The sequence below is a fragment of the Phascolarctos cinereus genome, unplaced genomic scaffold (genome assembly GCF_003287225.1).
Source record: "Phascolarctos cinereus isolate Bilbo 61053 unplaced genomic scaffold, phaCin_HiC Scaffold_726;HRSCAF=1367, whole genome shotgun sequence".
Lineage (NCBI taxonomy): Eukaryota > Metazoa > Chordata > Mammalia > Diprotodontia > Phascolarctidae > Phascolarctos > Phascolarctos cinereus.
The window spans coordinates 422,071,278-422,095,157 of NW_027556098.1; the positions used below are offsets into that span (position 1 = coordinate 422,071,278).

The window sequence follows — 23,880 nt, forward strand, 5'->3', positions numbered from 1 at the left end:
TCTCTATGTCCCCATGTCTCTGCGTTTCTGCCTCTCGCGTCTTTTTCTCCCAGTGTCTGTCTCCCCACGTTTCTGCACCTCTCCTACAGTGTATGGAGGCAGCTGAGTCCGCGCCTGGGGCTGTTGAGGGGGGCGGGCGCCGGGCCGCTGCCCCCGCAGTCTGTGTCTAGGGCCCGGGCCGGGGGTGGGTGGGACTCGGGCAGAGACAGAGACACAGAGAGACAGGGAGACAGGAATAATCAGAAACAGAGACAGACACCGGGAGATCTTGCCCCTGACTGGATCTCCCCGCTGGTCCTAGATTCCTGGGGGGCAAGGGGTGTGGGTGTCTGCGGATTTGGGGGAGCGGGGGCAGGTCGTGGCCTGCGCCTCCCCGCCACCCCCCCCACTCCCTTAGGGCCGGGATTCCGGCGTCCGGGGGCGGAGGGAGACGCCCGGCCCGTCTGCTTGCCCCGGGACGCGTCTGCTCTGCTGGGCGGAGCCCCTGCCTTCCAGGGAGGAGGGGAGGGAGCCTGATCCTAACCTCTACTGCACCACCTCCCCAGCTCCAAGGTCCCAGGAGTTCTGGTCCCCCTCTCCCGTTCTCTGCCTTCCCCCATCTCTCCCCGTGGCTGTTTCCTTTCCCCAGGTTTGTGTCGCGTAGTCCTGGCCGTGCTAAGTCTGTGGCCCAACCGAGCTGGGGCCTCAGCACCCCCGCTGCCGCCTGGGTCTCCTCGGGGCGCCCCTGTTCCGGGCCCAGGGGAGTCCCGAACTGAGCTGGACAGCGCCGTGCTCCTCACCCGGGGGCTGCTGCGAGACACCCGGCAGCTAGCTGCTCAGCTGGTGAGACCCCGCCCCCTTTCTCTTCTCTCCTCCCCTCCTCTCCTCTCCCCTTCTCTGCTAGCCTAGGGAAGAAAGCAGGAGGCCCCGAGACCCAGAGAGGTGGGGCGGGAGACACAGAGACACGCAGAGACCGAGAGGTGGGTCGGCAAACGCAGAAAGGAGAAAGGCGGAGAGAGCTAGACAGAGGGAAGAAGAGAGACAGATACACCGAGAAAGACGCAGAAGGGGGGGGGGGCGGGGCGGCGGGGAGGGAGGGAGGGGGAGAGAGAGAGAGAGACTGATTGTGTCAGAGGGTGGTATCCCAGGGACAGAGTTAGGCAGACAGAAACAGGTTACCAAGGAAACATTCAAGGACAGAGAAGCAAACGGAGGTGGCCAGAGAGAAACGGGAGGAGGATGGGAAGCTAGTGAGACACGCAGGTGGGTGAGGAGACGCTTAGGAACAGAGCTGGAGACCCAGAGATGGCTGCTTGGTTGGCAGAAGACAGAGACAAGTGGGGAGAGACTAAAAGTCAGGGAGAGACGAGTGGGGAGAGTGTGGAAGAGACATGACGGAAAGATGCTGGGGGTGGGGAGAGACTAAGAAATTCAGAGACAGGCAAACTGAAGCTAGGGGAGGGTAGAGAGAGTCAGATTACAGAGGGAGCCTTACAGATCGAGAAGGGGAGGTGGGGTGCCAGTGGGAGGCAGAGACATTCAGTGCTAGAAATTGAGAGGGCTATCCTGAATCACGAAGGAGGGAGAGGGTCCCGAAGGATCCCCTCCTCATTTTCTTCCTCCCCCCCCACCCAGAAAGCCAAGTTCCCAGCAGAGGGCGATCACAGCTTGGATTCCTTGCCAACCCCTGGGATGAGCTTTGGGGCAATGGGGGCCCTGCAGGTGAGTGGGCTTAAATGGGGGTTAGGGTGGTTGGGGCCAGGGTAAAAGTTGCTGACTGTGTGTCCCCCTCGGCAAGCTCCCCAGTGTGCTGACCCGCCTACGGACTGACCTCCTCTGCTACCTCTGGCATGTACATTGGCTCCGTCGAGCAGGGGGCCCAGCCCTTCGGAGCCTGGACTCAGAGCTGGGGGCTTTGCAAGTGCGGCTGGACCGACTGCTTAAGAGACTGCAGATCTTGGTAGGGCCCAGGGACCCCCATGCAGCCCCCTTGACACCTTGAGAGAGAGGGAGGCTCCGAGGACCCAGCTCACCCTCCCTCAGGCCCAAAGACTATGAACTCAAAGGATGTGAGGCTATGGTTTCCCCAGGGACCCTCATCCCAGGCCTCAGACCAAAAGCCCTACAACTGCAGTCAGGGACCTGAGATTACTGACCCTAGAGGCCCTTACCCCACAACCCACTGACCTACCCTGAGTTTCAGGAACGTGAACCCAAGGACCCGAGTCTTTTTGGCCTTTGAAAGAGTATGCCCTTGAATCTCTAACTCAGGCCTGGAGACCATAAACCCAGCGATGCCCATCTTGAGCCCCTAAACCATGGACCTCTGGATACCCAGTCTAGTCTTTGAGACTGTGGACCCCTAAGCCCTCAGTGACTCAGGGGTCTGAGACCTATGCCTGGGAAGTTGGGAGCCCCTAACTGAGGACATGAAGGCCCGAACCTAGAAGCCCCACCCCCCCAATCATTCTCCATCTTGAGACTGCAGACCCAGGCACTCTCATCCAAGTAAGGACCCAGTTACCTTTACCCCAGGAGGCTGAGAGTGGATCCAGGCATTCCTAACCCAGAACCTAGGAAATATGTTCTAGGGAACCCTCCAATCTCGAATTCTTGAGGCCAGGGCCCAAACAAAGCCCTGTCTGCTGGCTTGCTGACCTATGTCCATTCTTTTCCTCACAGATGGCACGTTTCTCCCTGCCTAAGCCTCCCCCGGAGGCCCCCGCTCCACCTCTGGCCCCACCAGGATCAGCCTGGGGAGGGATCCAGGCAGCCCACGCTGTGCTGGGGGGGTTACACCTCACCCTGGACTGGGCTGTGAGGGGCTTGCTGCTGCTGAAGGCTCGGCTCTGACCTCCCCCGAGGGGAGAGAAGTTTGGGCCCTGGTGAAGGGGCCTGGGCCTCCCTTAATACCCTTCTTTATTTATTTATTTATTGGGGGCTCAGAGAGTGGGGTCCCAAGGGAGCCTGAGGCTCTCAAGAGCTGGGCCTGTATGCTCTGGGCCCCCTCAGAGCAGTCCCCTCTTCCCTTTATGCCCCTTCCACATCCCAACTCTACAGGACCTTGGACAGCAATGCCCTCTATTTATAGCTATTTATTGGGGGGCTGCTTGGGTCCTTGAGGCAGGAAGAGACAGGCGCCCTCAGCAGGTTCCTGGGTGGGGGGCAGCTCCCACGTCCTGATGGCTGAGGAGGGGCAGCCTCCCCTCTCTGGTCTCCTGTTCCTCGCCCACCTCTAAGTTATTTAAATTATCACTTTTCTTTGGGCCCATGAACTGGCTTCTCCAACCAGCCCTGGCCCTAACTTTGGTACTTATTTATTGTAGCTATTTCTCCTTGTGTTTTGTACAAAAGAAATGTAAGAGATAAAGTCGGATCAATAAAAACTGGCATTCTCTCCAGCTTGAGGGATTGGGGTGGATGCTATCCATCAGCACCTTGGGTGGAGGGGGTGAAGCAGACTGGGGGAAGGGGTGAAGCAGACATGGGGGAAGGGGTGAAGCAGACATGGGGGAGAAGTGAAGCAGACTGGGGGAAGGGTGAAGCAGACTGGGGGAGGGGTGAAACAGTCTGGGGGAAGGGTGAAGCAGACTGGGGGAGGGGTGAAACAGTCTGGGGGAAGGGTGAAGCAGACTAGCGGAGGGGAAGCAGACATGAGAGCCACCTTCCCTGACGGCATTCTCCAAACCTGGCCTGAGTGCACCTCGGTGAATAGGCCAGAAGGACCCAGGTTAACAGCAATGGACAGCTTGAGAGAAGTGCTGAGTGGGCAAGAATGTGGGTGGAGGTGGGTCAGAGAGATTCCCTGACTTGCCTGGCAAGTGCTAGAGGTAAAATTTGAACAGATGTCTTTCCTGACTCCAAATCCAGCCCCTTTGCCCTGGTGATGACAATTGTTTGGGTAGGAGGATTGGGACCCCAGCAGGGCCTGATTACTGGGGTCAAGTACCAGGATCTCCAGGAGGGTGGGGAGGAAGGAGATCTTAGGCTACATCTGGGCACTGAGGAGCCAGGGCCTTGCCTATCCAGGCTACATCCAGAGGGCCTTTCCTGGGATTGAGGATTCTGGAAAAGAGGCTTCAGCCTCAGCCTGAGCCACCTAGCAGGGATGCTCGCCACAGGACCACAGACCTGCAGGGTTCCATGGGTGCTCAGGGCATCAGCTCTAATCTTCTCACTTTGGGGCTGAGGAAGGCAATTGGGGTGAAGTGACTTGCCCAGGGTCACACAGCTAGTAAGCGTCTGAGGCCAGATTTGAACTCAAATCCTCCTGACTCCAGGCCCAGCGCTTTAACCACTGCACCACCTAGCTGCCCCTAACCTTCTCAATGGGAAGCTGGAGGCAGCCTGAGGCCCACATTGAGTCAGGGCTTGAGCACAGGGCTTTCCAGATGTAGAGAGCCACCTTCTCCCACAGGAGACTTTCCAGCAGAAGACCCCTCTGAGAGGGAAACAGTATGCAGCCTGGGTCTTTGGAGGCCATTTTTAGGAGAGGCCATCATCTCTTGGAGGTTGCCCTGAAAAGGAGAGGAAGGACCTTGAGAAGGAGGCCCCTGGGGTCACTGGGACCACCCCAAGCCCCAGCTACATTAATCCCTTGCTCAAAAACCTCAGGTTCTCCCAGAGCCTTGGGCTCAGATTCTCAGCCTAGAACACTGACCGCTACGACCCAAGGCCAGATGTCCTCTCCCATTCCCACTCTGGCACCCCAGATAGAAAGGACAACAGTGCCCAGTATTGCTTCCTCCCTGTTCCCTCCAGCCTCCCTTTGTCCCACCCAACTCCAGGGCCAGCACAGGGCCCCTGTTGTATAACATACCTGACAGGTGGACACCCAGCTTCAGCCCCAAGATGTCCCATGAGTGGCCACCCAGAGACAGGAAGTTCTCCTGCTGTCAAGCCTAAACACCACTGTGGTCTTGGTTCTGCCTTCTGGGTTCTAGTCCCTCTCCAGAGTTCCAGCCCCTCCCCCAGCAGAGACGCTATACCCCTTTCCCCTCCCCTGTCCAGCCCCTCAGCCTCATCCTCTCCAGGCCAAACAGCTTTCTTTTGCTTACATCCTCCTTGACACCTCCCCCCCACCTTGGATGGAGCGAGGGGAATGCTATGTCTTACCCCGCTTAGGACTGGGGGCCCATAAAGTTCCTTGACCCTCCCGACCTGTGAGGTCACAAAGACAGATTCCCACATCTTAGCTCAGGTCCAGGTTCCAGAGAGATCCCAAGCTTGCTGGCCAGCTGGCCCGCCCAGAAGGCCATGGCCAGTCCTCCCCACCCACAGGGAGTATCGCCGCACTCCCTTCACAGATTCCCCAACTCTAGAGGCCCTGATCCCCCTTAAACACACCCAGACCACTGGCATTATGACGCTCCCGGTCTCCTCACCAGGTAGGTCCACGAGCTGGGGCACAAGGGGCTTGAGATGCCTGAGTCTCTGGTCACCTGGAGCTGGTTGTGGGGCAAGGGGTGCATGAGCTCTAGCCAGCCCCCACCTCTGCCCTGCTTCCTCCTGGATCTCAGCTATTCTGCGTGAAGGGCTGTTCCTGAATGATGTGGAGCACTCCTTTCAGCCGTGGGTCCCCCTGCTGGGCCATCTGCAGAGAACCGTGATGGAGGGAGAGTACCTTCCCCTGGGGCCGTTGCTGCCAATGTTTGAGAGCAACTTCCTGCAGGTGCCGCCTGGGAGAGGAGGGTGGGTGAGAGGACACCAGAGCATTGAAGGCACGGGTTTTCGGGGGACCTTCCCAAGGAGGCTCTTGGCAGGGGTGGGGAATGGGGTCCCTGAGGGGTGCTTCCCAGCCTCCCTGCCCCACCCTCTGTAGGTGACAAACCGGGGGGAGGCTATTTTTCTGCACAAGAAGGAGAACCCTGTGACGATGGGTGTGGCATCCTCCATCCCTGGGCTCCTGCTCCCAGACCTCATCCTGCTCGCCCGGCCAGTCAGAAACAGGAGGCAGAAGGCCCTGGAGCTCACCAGGTGAGCTACGAGGTCCCGTCCCTGACCCTCAGGCACCTGTGTATCTGCCTCCCTCACTCTATACTCCATGCAGGCTGCTGCCCACACACCTGGCCCGTTTGTTCGTCCACAACGGAGCTTGCTGGAGGCTGAAGCTCCGCTTGGCCTCAGGCCGCAGCTTTTACCTGCAGCTGGACGCCAACTGGAGGGAGGGCTGCTTGCTTTTCAACCGCTGGAGATACCTGGTGTACCTGCTCCAAGGGTCCGCACCAGCCCTCGCCCTCCAGGCCCCCAAGGACCACCCCAAGGTGAGGTGTGGAGAGAAGCCTGGGAGCCATAGTTCAGCTAAAGTGAGCTACTTTTCCCTTTCTCAGCCGTGCTCCCGCCCCACCCCAAGTCCCTGCTTGGTGAGGGGGTTAGAGCCCTGCATACTGGGGGCCCTGAAGTGCCTGGATCCCTTAGAGAGGTGAAGGAGGCTGGGAAAGCCACATAGCCTGTTCCCCTCCAGAAGGGGAGGCTGAGGAGTCCGACTCTTGGGTCCCTGAGGGAGGAGGTACCGGGGGATCCGTTTGCCTTGGTGGCCTCTCCTCCGCAATCTCTGCTCTTCATTCTCCCCCAGGACAAGAGCCAGAGGAGGTCCCCTGCCGGTGAGAGAATCCTCTGCCTGCCTTTTGCTCTGTTTCTCCATGCTCCACCAGTCTCTGTCTCTGACCTTCTCTGTTCTTGTCTCTCTTGGTCTCTGAGCCTGCTGCCTGTATCTCCACAGACTCCACAACACTGAAGGCCAAGGTAGCGGGCCAGGGGCCTGGGCTGGGCCTGGGACAGAGCAGTGCCTTGTCCTGGGCCCTCCTCTGACTGGACAGCTTCCTCCACTTCCTGCAGGAGAAGATGTCGAGGGCAGTCAATGGCACCAGTCCCTTCATGACCCAGCCGGAGCCCCCAGCCTGGAAACGAAAGGAGAAAAAGTGGGCCATGACCCAAGAGTGCCCCAGGGAATAGGGAACGGGGTGGGATTCTCCAAGGTGGGGTTCCCTGGAAGGGCTGGGCAAGAAGGCCATAGATTTGGAGTAAAGACGCTGGGTCCCCGAGGGTAGAGCCAACAGCTGGGTTCTAGGATGCCTGGGCCCTTGAGAAGGTGGGACACTGGAGTTCTATAGAACTGCTTCCGTAGACCAGACCACAGACATGCCAAGATGGATCCTCCTGGGACCCGAGTGCAAGAAGGTAAGGGATTGGCCTGGATTCCCAGCTCTCTGGCCCTCCCGGGGCTTTCAGGAGCCCTGAGCTACTCCTGCTTCCCTCGCTCAGGGCGGTCAACAGTCACCATCTGGACCCTCTTCAGCACCATCTCCAGCATCCTGAACCAGCCCAAGGTATTGGGAGGCCCTCGGGCTAGCAGCCAGGAGGCCAGAGTCTTTAGGGCTGGGAGGGGGTCAGCAGCTCAGAACACCAGGTCCCTGAGGGACCTCCACCCTCTGGTCTCCCCAGGCCTCCGAAACATCCACCCCAAAGACTTCAAGCTCATGGCCCTCCAGAATTAGACCTCCTGTGGTCCCCCACCAGACCTCATCTTCTTGGCTGGGCTCCCGCCGACAGTCCGAGAAAATATCTCACACGTCAGCCTCTTCCAGCACACGCCTGTTGGGCTCCCAGTCCCAAACAGGTTTTACCCCGACGTGGAAAAACATCCATCCGTGTCTACGCACCTGCTTCAAAAGTCCAAAAATCTTCTCTGATGCCCTGGCCTGGGCCAACCCCCTCAGCTACGCCCCGGCCCAGCTCCAGCCCCAACACACCCAGCACGAGGTCCCACTCAAGACTGCCCGACCTGATAAGTCCCTAAGGAAAGATGCTTCCAAGTACGTAATGATCTTCCCGTCACTGGAGGTATTCAAAGGGAGACCCAGAATAGGGGGCTTGTTGAGGCCCCATTCAGCTCCTGGAATAGGTGGTGGGTCCTTGAGAAAAGAGAAGCTTCAATAGTGATCTCCCCATCATTGGAGGTATCCAAAGGCAATTTGGACTCGGGGATCTCAAAGACCCTTTCCAGTTTTGAGATTCCATGATTCGAGGTCATTCAGAAGAGACCCCCCCACCCCCGCCCTGAGAACAGGAGGCAAGCAGTATGTTTCTTGGAGGTATTCCAGTAATGAGAAGTGACGTTTATGGTCTTATGGATCCAGGTTGAGCTTAGAGCAGGCCGTGGTCCTCACAGAGCCTAAGGAAGCAGCAGAGTTACCCCACGTTTGTTTCAAGCAGCAAGAGGACAGCTCCTTGTCCTCAGCAAAGCAGTCCCATCCCAAGTCCACACCTTACCAGCTACAGCCCTATGAGTCCACCCAAATGTCTGACCTTTCCACCAAGGCCTCACTCTATCCACCCCCTGAGGCCTCATCTGACCATTTCATCAAGGCCTCAGAGCCCTCTCCCACCCCCAAGGCTCCAGAACCCTCCCCCTTCCTCATAGCTCTAGAGCCCTCCCCCTCCCCGAAGGCTCCAGAACCATCCTCCCTGCCCAAGGCTCCAAAGTCCTCCCCCTTCCCCATGGCTCCAGAGCCCTCCATCTCCCCCAAGGCACCAGAGCCTTCCCCCTTCCCCGAGGTTCCAGAACCCTCCCTGCTCTCCAAGGCTGCAGAGCTCTCTACCTCTTCCAAGGTGCCAGGGCCTTCTCCCTCCCCTAAGGCTCCAGAACCTTCCCCCTCCCCCAGGGATCCAGGACTCTCCCCCTTCCTCAAGGAACCAGAGTCCTCCACCATCCTAAAGGCTCCAGAGCGCTCTGGACCCACTAAAGCCACACCTGAACAGCCAGACAAAGCCTCACCTAAAGGCTTCATGAAATGGCTATTTTACCCATTTTACCCATTTATCAAAGCCTCCTCCAAACACCCTAAAAAATCCTCATTCCATCCAACTACCAAGGCCTCACCTCACCGTGTCATCAAGGCCCCACAGCCCTCCCCCTCTCCCAAGGCCCCACAGCCCTCCCCCTCTCCCAAGGCTCCAGAGCCCTCCCCCTCCCCCAAGGCTCCAGAACCCTCCCTCTCCCCCAAGGCTCCAGAGCCTTCACCCTCTCCCAAGGCTCCAGAACCCTCCCCCTCTCCCAAGGCTCCAGAACCCTCCCTCTCCCCCAAGGCTCCAGAGCCTTCCCCCTTTCCCAAGGCTCTAAGGCCCTCCCCTTCTCCCAAGGCTTCAGAACTCTCCCCCTTCCCCAAGGCTCTAAGGCCCTCCCCCTCCCCCAAGGCCCCAGAACCTTCCACCTCTCCCAAGGCTCCAGAACCCTCCCACTTCCCCAAGGCTCCAAGGCCCTCCCCCTTCCCCAAGGCTCTAAGGCCCTCCCCCTCTCCCAAGGGCCCAGAACCCTCCCCTTCTCCCAAGGCCCCAGAACTCTCCCCCTTCCCCAAGGCTCTAAGGCCCTCCCCCTTCCCCAAGGCCCCAGAACCTTCCACCTCTCCCAAGGCTCCAGAACTTTCCCCCTTCCCCAAGGCTCCAAAGCCTTCTGGCCTCACTAAGGCCACACCTGAACAGTCAGCTAAAGCCTTACCCAAACACTCCAAGAAATCCTCATTCCATCCAACTACCAAGGCCTCATCTCACCAGTCTACCAAGGACTTAGCAGCACACCCTATTAAGGCCTCAGCCGACAAGGATGTCAAGTCCACAGACACTTCACTCTCCAGTTACTACTCAAAGAAGACCTCACTCTCCTGGTCCCCCAGAGCCTTACCCAAACACTCCAAGAAATCCTCATTCCATTCAACTACCAAGGCCTCACCTCACCATTTCATCAAGGCCCCAGTACCCTCCCCCTTCCCCAAGGGCCCACAACCCTCCCCCTCTCCCAAGGCTCCAGAACCTTCCCCCTCTCCTAAGGCTCCAGAACCCTCCCCCTTTCCCAAGGCTCCAGAACCTTCCCTCTTCCCCAAGGGCCCAGGGCCCTCCCCCAAGGCTCCAAAGCCCTACCCCTACCCCAAGGGCCCAGAGCCTTCCCCCTCCCCCAAGGCTCCAGAACCCTCCCTCTCCCCCAAGGCTCCAGAACCCCCTTACTTCCCCAAGGGCCCAGAGCCTTCCCCCTCCCCCAAGGCTCCAGAACCCTCTGGACCCACTAAGGCCACACCTGAACAGTCAGCCAAAGCCTCACCTAAAGGCTTCAAGAAGTGGGTGTTTTACCCATTTACCAAAGCCTCCTCCAAACGATCCAAGAAATCCTCATTCCATCCAACTACCAAGGCCTCACCTGACCATTTCATCAAGACCCCAGAGCCCGAGCCCTCTCCCAAGGCCTCAGAGCCCTCCCCCTCCCCCAAGGCTCCAGAACCCTCCCTCTCCCCCAAGGCTCCAGAACCCTCCCTCTCCCCCAAGGCTCCAGAGCCTTCCCCCTCTCCCAAGGCTCCAGAACCCTCCCGCTCTCCCAAGTCTCCAGAACCCTCCCCCTTCCCCAAGGCCCCAAGGCCCTCCCCCTTCCCCAAGGCTCTAAGGCCCTCCCCCTCTCCCAAGGGCCCAGAACCCTCCTCCTCTCCCAAGGCTTCAGAACTCTCCCACTTCCCCAAGGCTCCAGAACCCTCCCCCTTCCCCAAGGCCCCAGAGCCCTCCCCCTTCCCCAAGGCCCCAGAGACCTCCCCCTTCCCCAAGGCTCCAAAGCCTTCTGGCCTCACTAAGGCCACACCTGAACAGTCAGCTAAAGCCTTACCCAAACACTCCAAGAAATCCTCATTCCATCCAACTACCAAGGCCTCATCTCACCATTTCATCAAGGCCCCAGTACCCTCCCCCTTCCCCAAGGGCCCAGAACGCTCCTCCTCTCCCAAGGCTCCAGAACCTTCCCTCTTCCCCAAGGGCCCAGGGCCCTCCACCTTCCTAAAGGCTCCAGAGCCCTCTGGCCCCACTAAGGCCACACCTGAACAGTCAGACAAAGCCTCACTCAAACACTCCAAGAAATCCTCATTCCATCCAACTACCAAGGCCTCATCTCACCAGTCTACCAAGGACTTAGCAGCACACCCTATTAAGGCCTCAGCCGACCAGGATGTCAAGTCCACAGACACTTCACTCTCCAGTTCCTCCCTTGGGTCCGCTGTTGTCTCACTCATGCTGTCCACTCCATACTCCAGCAGTCACTCATAGGAGGCCTCTGATCAGTCCAAGAAGACCTCAGAAGCCCCATCCTACAAAGCCTTCCCCAGAGCCTTGTCCTAACCATCCTGCAGAACTTCACCCCATCAGTGCAGAACAGATTCATCCTACCCATCCACAAAGGCCTCATGAATCCTGGCCAGTCCAATGTGCCAGAAGAGATTCTCTCTCCTGTACTGGAAAGCTCTCCATCCACAGACTCTAGGACTCACCCAGTGGACATTCTTCATCAGATTCCAGCATCCAGGTAAGAAAGTCCAAAGTTCCAAGCCTTCTATCCCTTGCTTCCTCAAGGTCCTGAGTATCCCACCCCCAAATTCCTCCTTGAGATCTAGGCATCCCTTCCCTTCAGTCCTCACTTGTCTCTGACAGAGCATCATCTCTCCCCAAATCCCAACCTCCCCCAGAGAACAGGGCATCCTTGTTCCTAATCCCATCCTCTTTAAGAACTCAATGACCTAACTGCAGCTCTCCTCTTCTTCTCAATGCCTCCAGTCTACCTGAGCTCACACCCAGGACCCACAACCTCTGTCAAAGACTCCATAGTAGGATCCTGAGTTAAGGTGATGAGTGCCATAATCATGGACCCAGGAGTCTCAGTTTCCATCTTCTTCACCCCCTCAGACTCAGATACTCCGTTTTTAAATCCCCTTTCCTCCCTCCTCCATCCAGCCCTGTTCTCCCTGAAGGCTTTAGGCGACCCGATCCCTTCACTCTCACCTTTCTCTCTATGTAGGTTCCTTGGTGTTGGGGAGATGCCTCTTCTCCCCCTACCCCACTGGAAGAAGAGATCCACAAATGCCTGAAATGTATTTGGGACTAGTAAGGGGCTTATGACCCCCAGATCCTATTAAAAGTCTGTGAATGAGAGCAAATTGTACATCCATGTGCATCTCTATATCCCCCAACTCCTACCCAAGTATGTGCATGTCTTTGTGTGTGTGTGTGTGTGTGTGTGTGTGTGTGTGTGTGTGTATGTAAAGCTACATTTCCCATAAACACCAGGGGCAGCTATACCTTGGTCAGGCCTTGACTGGGCCTAGGCCATGTGGAATAGCAGTAAGAACTGTGAAAAATGATTATTTCTGTCTTGTATTAATAACTAATTATTGAATCAGAACCAAGGTTTTCCCACTTTTCTACTTCCTCAACCAGAAATCAACATGTAGGAAATGTTAGGCAGAGATTTACCCAGGCCAAGATCTACTCAGACAGTAAAAAAAATTCTCAGTTTAGGCTAACAGGTGTATTCCTGTTCATTGTGTTTACTCAGATCTGGGAAAATGTGGGTCCTCCCTTTTGTCAGACAGATGATATGGAAATAGATAAGTCTCTTTGACAAAGATTTGGGTGACCCAAGTCAAGTACTCTTGGACCCTTATTGGAATATAGCCCACCCTCTTATTGTAATATTCATTTTCTCATTAATTGTTAACCAATCTGAGTTGATTGCCACCCTTAGGAACACCTGCTCTTCCAGGGTGAGTCCACTGCCATGAGAGGTCTTTGGACTAAGAAAGAGAGCCAAAAGATCATCCTTTTATTAATAAATGTGTTGACTTTATTAATAAAATGATTAAATTATCCAGAAACTATGTCTTTTGAACTTTTTTAAACATTACAGAATGGTGGACCTATAGTCTAGAGGCTTGGATTCAGGACCTGCATGTTAATGATTTAAACCTAAAGGCTGCTATTATAAGCAGATTAGGGGAGCACAAAATTTTTTACCTGTCAGATCTATGGATAAAAAAAGAATTTATGACCAAACCAGATACATAAAGCATTATGGGATGTAAAATGGATAGTTTTGATTAAATTTAAAAATTTTTGCACAAACAAAACCAGTGCAGCCAAGATTAAAAGGAAAGCAGGAAACTGTAAAAAACAATTTATGATGTTTCTCTGATAATGGTCTCGTTTCTCAAATAGATAGAGAACTGAGTCAAATTCACAAGAATATGAGTCATTCCCCAACTGATAAATTGGCCAAAGGATATGCACAGCGACAGCTTTCAGAAGAAAAAATCAAAACTATCTACAGACATATAAAAAATGCTTCAAATCACTACTGCTTAGAGAAAGGCAAATTAAAGCAACTCTGTGGTACCATCTCAGGACGATCAGAAATTACCAATGCTGGAGGGGACGAGGGAAAAATAGGCACACTAGTGAAATGCTGATGGAGTGGTGAACTGGTCCAACCATTCTGGAGAATTATTTGGAACTATGCCAACAGGCTATATAAACCCTAACCCTAACCCTAACTCTTTGACCCCGCAATATAACTTCTGGGTCTACATCCCAAAGAGATCAAAGAAAAAGGAAAAGGACCCACGTGTACAAAAATATTTATAGTATTTCTTTTTGTGGTGGAAAAAAAAAATTGGAAACCAAGGGAATGACCATCGATTGGGAAATGGACAAACAAATGGTGGTATGGTTGGTTTGTTGTCCTTCATACTCAAAGAGGACCAAAATAATATCACTACATCAGGGTCGAGGTATAGTGTGTCCTACTGTTGCTGATTAGACCAATATCAGCTTGGAAGGCTCTCCCACAGGCCGGGCATAAATGGTCCATATGAACGTTTGGAGTGGAAATGTCTTTAAATTGGTGCATCTCACATTTCTTTTGAGCAACTGCAGTTCTGCTTTGCTTGTAGAGCACAGGGCCTTCTTTGTCCAGGTTTCCTAGGCTTATAACAATGAGGTCAACACAACAGCTCTGTAGACCTTCGGTTTGGTAGGCAGTCTAATATCTCTTCTGTCCTATGCCTTCCTTTGGAGCCTCCCAAACATTGAGCCAGCTCTGGCAATGTGTGCATCAACCTCATCGTCTATATGTACATCCCTGGAAAGTACACTGCCAAGCGAACTTATCCACAGTATTCAAAATTTCTCCATTTGCTATAACTGATGGTTCTATCTATGTAGGAATGGTACAGTGCTGGCTGGTAGAGAACCTCTGTTTTCTTAGTGGCAATTATCAGGCCAAAATTAGCAAAAGCAGCAGAGAATTGATCCATACTCTATTGCATCTCAGCCTCAGAGGTTACATTGAGAGCACGATCACACATGAACAAAAAAAATCATGTACCAACTCTTCTTCTACTTTAGTCTCAGCTCATAGCCTTTTCAAGCTGAAGAACTTACCATCTGTGCTGTAGATGACTTTGATGCTATGTTCATCCTCATTGAAGGTATCTGATAACATTGCTAAAACATCACGCTAAAAAGCATGGAAGCAAGCACACAGTCTTGCTTCACTCCATTGGTGACTGGAAAAGGGAGGGAGCAGTGGCCATCATCCAGAACCCGGGCAAGCATGTTGTCATGAAATTGATGTACAATACTGATGAACTTCTGCAGGTAACCAAAGTTTGCTATGATTTTCCACAAGGCCTCATGACTGATGGTATCAAAGGCCTTGGTCAGATCTACAAATATTGTATACAGACCTCTGTTCTGCTCCTGGCTTTTCTCCTGGAGTTGTCGGGCAGAAAACACCACATTAACCATTCCTCGGCCCTTTCTGAAGCCACACTGGCTCTCAAGTACATGACCTCTTCCAAGTGAAGGATAAGCCCATTAAGGAGGCCTCTGGCAAGAATCTTGGCCTGCAATAACCAAGAGAGAGACCCCTATTGTGATTGTCATGGAATAATCTATTTCCTTTACCTTTATAGAGATGGACAATGGAGGCATCCTTGAACTCCTCTTGCCATATGACCTGGAAAATTTCACCTTTTGTATGAGCGGTGGACCCTCTACCTTGTAAGTCTCAGCTGGAACGGAATCAGGTCCAAGTGCTTTGCCACATGGGAGGAGCCTAAGAGCATTCCAAACCTCTTCTTCAGTTGGAAGTTCAGCTAGAGAAGAATTGACTTCGACCTGAGGTCAATGGTCAGTGGCTTCAGCATCGATTGATGATGGTCTGTTGAGGACACTATGAAAGTGTTCAGCCCGTCTCTCCAGGATCATGTCCTTATCACTAATCAATGTGGCTCCATCAGGGGGCAGCTAAGTGGCACAGTGCATAGAGCACCAGCCCTGAAGTCAGGAGGACCTGAGTTCAAATCCAGCCTTAGACCAAACACTTGACACTTACTAGCTGTGTGACCCTGGGCAAGTCACTTAACCCCAATTGCCTGAAAAATAAAATTAAAAAAAAAAAGTGGCTCCAGCAGCACTGAGTAGTTGAGAGGTACTTTAGGCCTTTAGCCCATAAATAACCTTGAAGGCATCCTAAAAGCACTTTGCAGTGTTACTATCAGCATAAAACTGAATCTCATCTGCCTTCTTACTGAGCCAAGAGTCCTGCTGCTCTCAAAGCTTTGCTTGCACTTTACTTTTGATGGGATTAATGATTTTGATGCTGCCTTCTTAGAGATGGATGAACTACCCTGCTGATAAACCATGTGGAGTTCTCGTTTTTTCATTTAAGCTAATTCATTTTCATGAATTTTCATTTCAGCTTCATTTCCCCATCATTTTCATCAAACCAGTCTTTTTTTTTTTTTAAGGCAATAGGGGTTAAGTGGTTTAGCTTTCCCTCCAAGTTAGCAAGGAACTGTTCAGCTCAGAGAAGCTCTAATCTGTTGACTTTAAGTCTTCTGGTGGTCCTTTTGTCTTGGGGACACTACTTCTGTTGAATCTGAGGTTAAGTCTATGGTCAGCCCAGCATTCTGCATCATGTGTTACCCTCACATCCTGTCTGTCTCTTCTCCATACAACAGCAGTCTATTAAATGCCAGTGTTTGCTGCGAGAGTGCATCCATGCAGTTTTAGTGTGTGTAGGTAAATGGAGGACAGTGTTGGTGATGAGCTCATGAGATGCACAAGTCTTTAGCAGTGACAGTTTCTGTTTCTGATTCCGTTCCTCTCAAGGACTCCCTTGAGAGTCTGGTGGTCTATGCCTACTCTCACATTAAATTCACCCAGAATTACAAGCTAGTTCTCTTTCGGCACATTGATGATGAGGGTCTCCAGGTCTTCATAAAATTTTTCTTTGATCTCGTCAGGGCTCATCATGGTGGGAGCATACACACTGTTGATGGTGGTGTGGCACTTTCCTGCAAGTGGCATTCACATTGCCATGAGCCTGTGGCTCACTCCTTTTGGGAGGCATACAAACTCGTTAACTAGATTAGTTCTGATTGCAAACCCTATGCCACTTCACAGTGCTTTCTAGCACTGTAGCTGCTCCAGAAAAATGTGTATCCAGCTCTGACTTTGGTAAGCTGGCCTTCATTTGCCCGCCTTGTTTCACTCAGGGCTGCTATTTGGATGCAATACCTGATGAAACTTTTTGCAACAAGAGCTATTTGTCTTTCAGGTCTACTGGATTTTGTGTTGTCCTTAAGTGTGCACATACTCCATGCACCGATGGTGAGGTGGAACCATCTCTGCAAAAGTTTTTGCACATTTTTGTGCATTTTGACCACAGGCTAGGATCTCTGCCTTGCCACAGTAATCAGGCCAGGGTTGGTAAGCAGACAATTTTCAGGGCACCTCTTCTAGCCCCTTCTTCACACCAGGAGGTGAGCAGAGTGATCCTTAAAAGGCTGCTCAGACACCCACAGGGCTGCTGAATCCCTCTGCTGCTTCCAGTGAGAAGAACGACCCTATGGCCTGGGCCAATCACGTGCAGGATTGTGACTACAGCTCCCAGTGTATCTGCACCTGCTGCATCATTACTTGCCCATTGCCACAGAACTTTGAGATAGGTAAAAATGGTAAAGTGATATGGATGATGTCTTTTGACTTGAACATAAATTGGATGCAAGTGAGACAGAGTTGTGCAAAGTCATTAGCCTCATTCTTTCTTCCAGAATCATCACAGTCCAACAGCAGGACAAAAGTTAAGATCACTGGCAATGGTTGGGGATGCAATGGATGACCTTGGCGTCTTTGGTGTCTAACCAAGCTCTAACCCTCTACAGCACCTGCTTCAGCTGCCTTTAAGGCTCTTGGAATGTTCTCATCCATCCATTCCACTGGGGGACGTCTTCACGTGCTTGGGCTAGACACCCCTCCTAACTCAGCAATGGGTTTGAAGTCCCTTGGCTACTCTCAACCTGGTGTAGCCCATCTGCTGAAATGCTTTACAGGATGTGGCCACTGCACACGCTACCTTCTTGGAGCCACAGGTGACAGGTGGGTGAATCAGGTGGACACCAAAGGTGGAAAGTGGCCCTGAAAAGGCCTCAGCAGCATTCTCCAGAGGTACTAGTCTTCCCTAGACACCCACACACCCCACAAGTTGGGATATATGATTGTGATGGAATACTATTGTTCTATAAGAAATGACGAACAGAATGTTAAAAACAAACAAACAAACCTGGGAAGACTTATATGAACTGATGCAAAGCGAAGTGAGCAGAACCAGGAGAACATTGTATACAGTAACAGCAATATTGTACAATGATCAGCTGTGAATGACTTAGCTATTCTCAACAATATAATGATCCAAGACAGTTCTGAAGGACTTATGATAAAAATGCTCTTTACCTCCAGAGAAAGAGCTGGTGGAATATGAATGCAGATCAGATTATACTTTTTTTTTAAACTTCCTTTATTTTTCTTGGTTTTTTTCTTGTCTGTGTTTTCTTCTGCAACACAATTAATATAGAAATGTCTTGTATGACTGCACATATATAATCTATATCAAACTGCTTGCTTTCTTAAAGGATGGGGGAGGGAGGGAGAGAATTGGGAACTCAAAATTTTTAAAAATTAATGTTAAAAATAATGACATGTAATTGAGAAAAAAATGAAATAGGGCAGAAAAAAAGAAGGCATGGATACAACTTTAAGAAAAGGAAAAAAAAAGACTTACTGTTAAAACAAGGCTACAAATCTCCACCATTCTGGAGAATAAGGAAAATGTGGTGACTACCATTTAGTATGAGATTTTTCATTTTCTGACGCAGCTGAATGACTGCAGAATGATCTAAGTATGAGTGACTAAGATCTGAGTGTAGGCTGGTGTTCTCCTTCCTGGAAGATAATGTGAAAGGAACTCAAGGAATGCCTCACCACACTCCAGGTCCATGGAAGCAATGGAGAATTCCTAAGGGAAAGAGAAATGAGGCTTTGATGGTGATATCTGAGGTGGAGAGGTGAGCATCAGCTGGTATCAGGAGGCTGAACAGCAGGAGTGTTCTGAAGAGGACAGAGGTAAAGAAAGGGACAATTGTGTGGCCAGAACTCAACAAAGAGAGTTGAGGCTCTTCCTAGAGTGGTGGAACTAGGGTGCTCTGAGAAGGAGGCGGCAGGGACTTGTCCTCCCAAGAATGATGGCAGAGAGCCCCAGGTGCTACTGCCCAGTGAGGCATCCTTCAGGAAGGGTGAGAAAAAGAAGAGAAGCAATAGCTGGTGACTTCCAGCTCAGGAACCCCAAGGCAGCTTCTTGTCACGCCGATAACAAGGTAATCTTTTCAGGGCATAGATTCTAGACATGACAGAGACCCTCCCAAGACTTTGCAGAATGGATGACAACTCCCCACTTCTGGGCATTTCCATGGGTACCAAAGGCATCACTACCAGAAGGAACCCAAAAAAGTTCTGCCAAAGATGGCCAAATCTGGAGCAGGAAACAGAAAACCAGATTTTGGAGTGAAAATTGGGTCTTCACTCTCTCTCACCCATTGAAGGCACAGGACTCAAGAAAAACTGATTTAGGAAGTGAACAGTTGGCTAAGAAAGAGTTCCATAGGGAGTTGTTCCCTCTTTTTTTCACAGTGCCTCAAACAGCACAAGGCCAACACTTAATAAATGCTTGTGGATGGCTTTCTTGACTGAAGTGGATTTAGATTTCTAGATCACAGCTTAAAATAGAGGGATGAGCAAATACTGGTCCAAGAATTTGTACACCTAATCAAAGCTGGTAAGAATGTATTTTCCAGGTGTCTTGCAAATCTAATCAAAAGAAATTTAAGCTTAGAAAGGATGAGAGAGCAGGAAGATTGTCTGTGTCTACCCCCAAGATGTCATAGAGATTAACTACAGTGAAGGAAATAGAGCTGAGAGTTCATGGGACTCAAAAGTCGAGAAAGGAGCCTTTAGCCACAATTGTCTTCACACAGGTGCCCCAAATTTAAACAATAACTAATCAGGACCCACTGGAGATCCTGATTGAAGGGGGACACTTGGCTTCATAGGGATCAAGGAGCTCTGGTGAAATATGGCTTTAGGTGAACTTTATTCAAAAGAAACAGGGTCATCAAAAGAAGTAAGGTAGAAGACAAAGAAGAATGATTCAAATGAGGAAGCAAAAGGAAATGTAGACCAACGTAGAAGGAAAGGAAATGTAGACCAATGCATAGGGAACTCACCAGTCAACTTGGACTGAAAAAGTAGCTTGGAAAAGGTGGAAGCTGAACCATGTGATGGCTATGATCTGGGAAAAGACTAAAGGCACTCTGAGTGGATTTGGGACATTAATCACCATTAAAAAACAAGTTTAAGAGGGAGGGTGAAAATGAGGAGTTCTCTTTGAGAGAGCCAGGAAAGACATTTTGAGAGAACTGATTTTTACTCGCGTTCTTTTGGAGAGAACACCCCGAAAGAGACGTTAGGCACTCTCCTGAGTTAACTGGGTTTCATCGGGCTGTGGTTCCTGTGTTTTGGAGAAGGTAGCCATGGCTGACAAAGGTTGGAGGTGACTCTGGTTGCAGCCTTTCTCACCGACATTCACACATGTACTTATATCTTGACACATATAGCTTGTCATTAATTGTTGCTGCTAAGAAGTCATCTAGCCAGGAAGGCTGACGTTCCCTAAGCCTGAGATGCCAGGCTTCGCTTCTGAAAAAAAGAGAGAAAGTTTATGAGGAAATAGGTTTCTCCAGTTTTTCTAACCTGGGAACAGGGTTTCAGAGTTTATATATTCAATTAATGAGATCTTACATTTTGATTTGTGGGGTAACATCAGTCAGTGAACAAGCATTTATTTATTTATTTATTTATTTTGCGAGTCAATTGGGGTTAAGTGACCTGCCCAGGGTCACACAGCTAGTGAGCGTCAAGTGTTTGGTCTGAGGCCACACTCGAACTCAGGTCCTCCTGACTTCAGGGCCCGTGCTCTACCCACTGCACCACCTAGCTGCCCCTGAACAAGCGTTTATTAAGCACTTACTATGTGCCTGGCACTGACCTAAGCACTGGGGATACAAAGAAAGGCAAACAATAGTTGGTCCCTGGCCCCAAAGAGCTGACATTTTAATGGGAAAAACAACAGGTAACTAACTAGAGGCATACAAGCTATACACAGAGGAGATGAAGGAATTTGAAAGGGGAATTGTGAGGGACCAGGAAAGGCCTCCTGCAGAAAGGAGAATTTAAACTGAGGCTTGAAGGAAGCCAGGTAAACAGTGAGGAGGAGGTGTGGGCAAGGAGCATTCTAGGATAAGAAACAGCGTGGCTGCTACAAACGCTCAGAGGAGTGAGATGTTCTAAGAACTGTGAGTAAGCAGGCCAGTAGAGCTGGATGCCAGGGAGCGTGAGAAATAAGAGAAGATGAAAGTGACAAAAGAAGGTGGGAAAGGTTGCAAGAAGCCAAAGTATGCGCAGCTTTAAAGGCCAGTCAATGGACTTGATTTTTTATATATATTTTATTTTTCATTACATATTTCCCAAGTCCACATAAACAAACATTTTTAACATTCATTTTTTAAAATTGTGAATTCCAAATTCTTTTTATCCTTCCACCCCTTGAGAAGGCAAACAATTTGATACCAATCGTACATGTGAAGTCATGCAAAATATTCCCATATTAGCCATGTTGCAAAAGAAAACACACACACAAAGAAAAATAAAATGAGAAAAGTATGCTTCATTCTGCGTTCAGAGTTTATGAGTTCTCTTTCTGGAGGTGGATAACATTTTTCACTGTGAGTCCTTTGGAATTGTCCTGGATCCTTTCCTTGATCAGAATCTCAATTCTTTCACACTTGATCACTGTTATGATATTGCTGTTACTGTGTACAACATTCTCTTGGTTCTGCTCCTGGTTCTTTGCATCAGTTCATGTAAATCTTCCCGGGTTTTTCTGAAACCATCCTGCTGGTCATTTTTTATAGCACAATAGTAGTCCATCACATTCATATACCACAACTTTTTCAGCCACTCCCCATTTGATGGACATCCCCTCAATTTCCAATTCTTTGCCACCACAAAAAGAGTTGCTACAAATATTTTTGTACAAATAGGAAAGATTTTATTGTTTATCTTGAAGGTAATTAATAGGGAGACAAAAACCCCAAGAGACAGAGTTTCTGAATAATTAATAATCAATTTATTAATTAGGCTAGCCTTTAATCAATAAATCAATGGTCAGTGGTTTCTCTTACCACAAGAGACCCTAAAATGCTATAAATCCTTTCTGAAAGGTAACTCCCTGACAAGCGAAACTCAACCCTGATTGGTGAACATTTAGTGAGGAGGTGGGCGAAAGTCTTCAGCTCTTCTGCTGAGAACTTGGCTTGATCACGGGACTCCGCAGCCTCAAGGCATCTGGGCCAGGGGAAGCCATTTCTCATCTGGATATGTCTCGCTATTTTCTTCCTTCATGAACTAAATGGCCCGAAATTCCAATGGAAGGGACCAAGGACTGGGGGTTCCTCCTCCAGGCAAAGGTTTACCCAGGTTGGATTCTGTTTATACTCTAAAGAGAAATTAGGTCTCTCTTTTGGGCTGGGTGTGGTCTAAAGTTAACAAGCATGTGCCTTGAGGGCTAGGAGCAATCTCCTCTGTCAGTCATGCCCTTCAGAGACTAACTTTTTCATGAGTTTGGGCCTTAACAGAAATAAGAGGGAAAAAGGTGGATCACAAATGAATGATTAGTTATTGATATAATACATGATATTAATTTCTCTCTGTAGACAATGGAACTCGTGTGAAGGTGGGGAAGGCAGATGGGTGTGGGACATAGTTAAGTGTATACTTTAGAAAAATCACCTTGGGGGCAGCTAGGTAGTGCAGTGGATAGAGCACTGGCCCTGGAGTCGGGAGGACCTGAGTTCAAATCCAGCCTCAGACACATAACACTTACTAGCTGTGTGATCCTGGGCAAGCCACTTAACCCCATTGCCGAGCCAAAAAAAGAAAAGAAAAGAAAAATCACCCTTGGAAGTTGAATGGAAAGTAGACTGGAGCTCGGGAAGACTTGGGATAGAGTGACCAGCTCAGTGGTCCAGGAGAGAGGTAATGAGAGACTTGAACTAGGTCATAGCTGGATGAGTGGAGGGAACACATGTAAATAAGAGATGTTGCAAAGGTAGAAACAAGAAGAAACAGCAAGGGATTGGACAGAGGGTGAGAGACAGAAGTAGGAGAATACAAGCTTACACTATACCACTTGATTATCTTTTGAACCAACTGATTGAATTAACAGGGTAACCAGTCCACTGTCAGGCTAAAGGCTGGAGTCTGGCATGTTTGACCCTGAGGGATCTGGAGAAGCTTTGGTGTCACCTTGAACTGCACACCCACACCCTGATTTACGGGATTACTATTTAACAAAAATAGGGGTTTAGCAACAAAACCCACTGGTTACTAACTGAAGATCAAAGCAGAGTCTTCTAAAAATGGCTCCCAAAGGACTCAAGAGCTAAGGACTACAAGATGCTGACATTGAGAAGCTTAGGACAATTAAGAGGTCCCTTGTTTTTGATTTTGAGGTTTGCCTCTAATGGGACCAAAAGAAGGGGCTCAAAGAAAGGACCTTGGCTTGGGATGGATGAGAGAATGGCAGGTGATCACAGATGACAAGAGAAGGCAGAGATGCCCAGTTCTTTCTCTGCTTCTGTATTTGTTGCCAAGGAGAAGGACCTTTGCACTGGAAACAGCAGATCAAAAACTGGCTGACAGAGAAATGATGCCTGATAATAAGTGAGAGGGTACCTACTTGCCTTTGATGAACTGGGTCACTGGTGACCCACACAAACAACATTCTCTGATACTGAAATAAAGGGCAGAAGTTTGCAGAGTCACTATCAGTAACATAATCACTCTGGCTCTCAAGGCTTGACCAGCAATAGGTTCCAGGCCAAGCCCCACTTGGTCACTTGTTTGGGCCCTGATTGGCTCATAGTGAATGTAAATAACAATTGTTTCTGTTTTGGCCAGAAACCCTGAGGGTCCTTCCCTCCCAGATCTGTTTGTTTCGTTTTTGTTCTTTAATTAAGTAAAAGAGGCCATTCTTCCCCTCATTTCTCGCCCAGCTTTAATCACTTAATCATACTGAGACCAGTTAAAGATCTTAGGGCCATCTCCAATGGTCCCAATCTATATCTTGCACTGGACCCAGATGGCTCTGGAGGAGACTGTGAGGCTGGTGGCTTTGTACAGCCCTCTCTCACTTAAATCCAATTCACTTGCATGTCATGGCATCGCCTCCTTGATCATCCTTTTTGAGAATGAAGGATAAACAACAATTAGTAATATACGAAAGACTATGGAAAACAGGAGGGAGGGGGACCCCAAGATCAGAGAAGGGAAGATGTCCCGATTTTTTTAAAAAAAGGGAAAAGAACAGAGCCTGCAAACTCTAGGCCAGCAGCCTTTCTTTGAATTCTGGGAACATTTTAGAACACAGCATTAAAGGGATGGTTGGTGAATACCTAGAAAGGGAAACAGTGATTTCAAGGAGCCAGGCTGGCTGTAGAAAGCACAGGTCACGACAGACTAACCTGATTTCCTTTTTGGACAAGGTTATCAAGCAGACAGATGAGGGAAATGGCGTCAATAAAGCTTACCTGAATTCTAGCAAGGTCTTTCTTTCTTAAGGCAATTAGAGTTAAGTGACTTGCC

The 23,880-nt window shown here is 50.3% G+C and overlaps 2 protein-coding genes across 6 annotated transcripts; both read left to right on the plus strand.

Annotated features, from left to right (window-relative positions):
* Positions 1 to 740: 740 nt before the first annotated feature.
* IL11 (interleukin 11) lies at positions 741 to 3,380 on the plus strand. 3 transcript variants are annotated; one of them, XM_021004038.2, is made up of 4 exons: positions 741 to 822; positions 1,615 to 1,701; positions 1,778 to 1,939; positions 2,662 to 3,380. In XM_021004038.2, exons 2-4 carry the CDS (start codon positions 1,672 to 1,674, stop codon positions 2,830 to 2,832), a joined length of 363 nt encoding a protein of 120 aa, XP_020859697.2. In that variant the 5' UTR covers positions 741 to 822; positions 1,615 to 1,671; the 3' UTR covers positions 2,833 to 3,380. The 3 variants fall into 3 exon arrangements, with proteins under 3 accessions (XP_020859697.2, XP_020859700.1, XP_020859698.1); XM_021004041.2 differs by lacking the exon at positions 741 to 822 and adding an exon at positions 878 to 959; XM_021004039.2 differs by lacking the exon at positions 741 to 822 and adding an exon at positions 1,098 to 1,242.
* Positions 3,381 to 4,700: 1,320 nt separating this feature from the next.
* On the plus strand, positions 4,701 to 11,929 carry GARIN5B (golgi associated RAB2 interactor family member 5B). Of its 3 annotated transcripts, XM_078146045.1 has the most exons (13): positions 4,701 to 5,366; positions 5,499 to 5,650; positions 5,801 to 5,955; positions 6,029 to 6,242; positions 6,554 to 6,581; positions 6,701 to 6,723; positions 6,817 to 6,899; positions 7,106 to 7,158; positions 7,243 to 7,307; positions 7,423 to 7,793; positions 8,118 to 11,311; positions 11,560 to 11,627; positions 11,801 to 11,929. In XM_078146045.1, the coding sequence occupies exons 1-11, from the start codon at positions 5,342 to 5,344 to the stop codon at positions 11,053 to 11,055; spliced, it is 4,107 nt and encodes a 1,368-aa protein (XP_078002171.1). In that variant the 5' UTR covers positions 4,701 to 5,341; the 3' UTR covers positions 11,056 to 11,311; positions 11,560 to 11,627; positions 11,801 to 11,929. The 3 variants fall into 3 exon arrangements, with proteins under 3 accessions (XP_078002171.1, XP_020859191.2, XP_078002172.1); XM_021003532.2 differs by lacking the exon at positions 11,560 to 11,627; XM_078146046.1 differs by lacking the exon at positions 11,560 to 11,627 and having other exon boundaries at positions 4,710 to 5,366; positions 11,043 to 11,311.
* Positions 11,930 to 23,880: the final 11,951 nt, after the last annotated feature.

Coding starts and splice junctions, on each gene's coding strand:
- GARIN5B (XM_078146045.1), top strand. CDS start 5,342: ATGACGCTCCCGGTCTCCTCACCAG. Junction 6,582..6,700: donor CCAGAGGAGGTCCCCTGCCG/GTGAGAGAATCC, acceptor GTATCTCCACAG/ACTCCACAACACTGAAGGCC. Junction 6,724..6,816: donor CCACAACACTGAAGGCCAAG/GTAGCGGGCCAG, acceptor CACTTCCTGCAG/GAGAAGATGTCGAGGGCAGT.
- IL11 (XM_021004038.2), top strand. CDS start 1,672: ATGAGCTTTGGGGCAATGGGGGCCCTGCAG. Junction 1,702..1,777: donor GGGCAATGGGGGCCCTGCAG/GTGAGTGGGCTT, acceptor CCCCTCGGCAAG/CTCCCCAGTGTGCTGACCCG. Junction 1,940..2,661: donor TTAAGAGACTGCAGATCTTG/GTAGGGCCCAGG, acceptor TTTTCCTCACAG/ATGGCACGTTTCTCCCTGCC.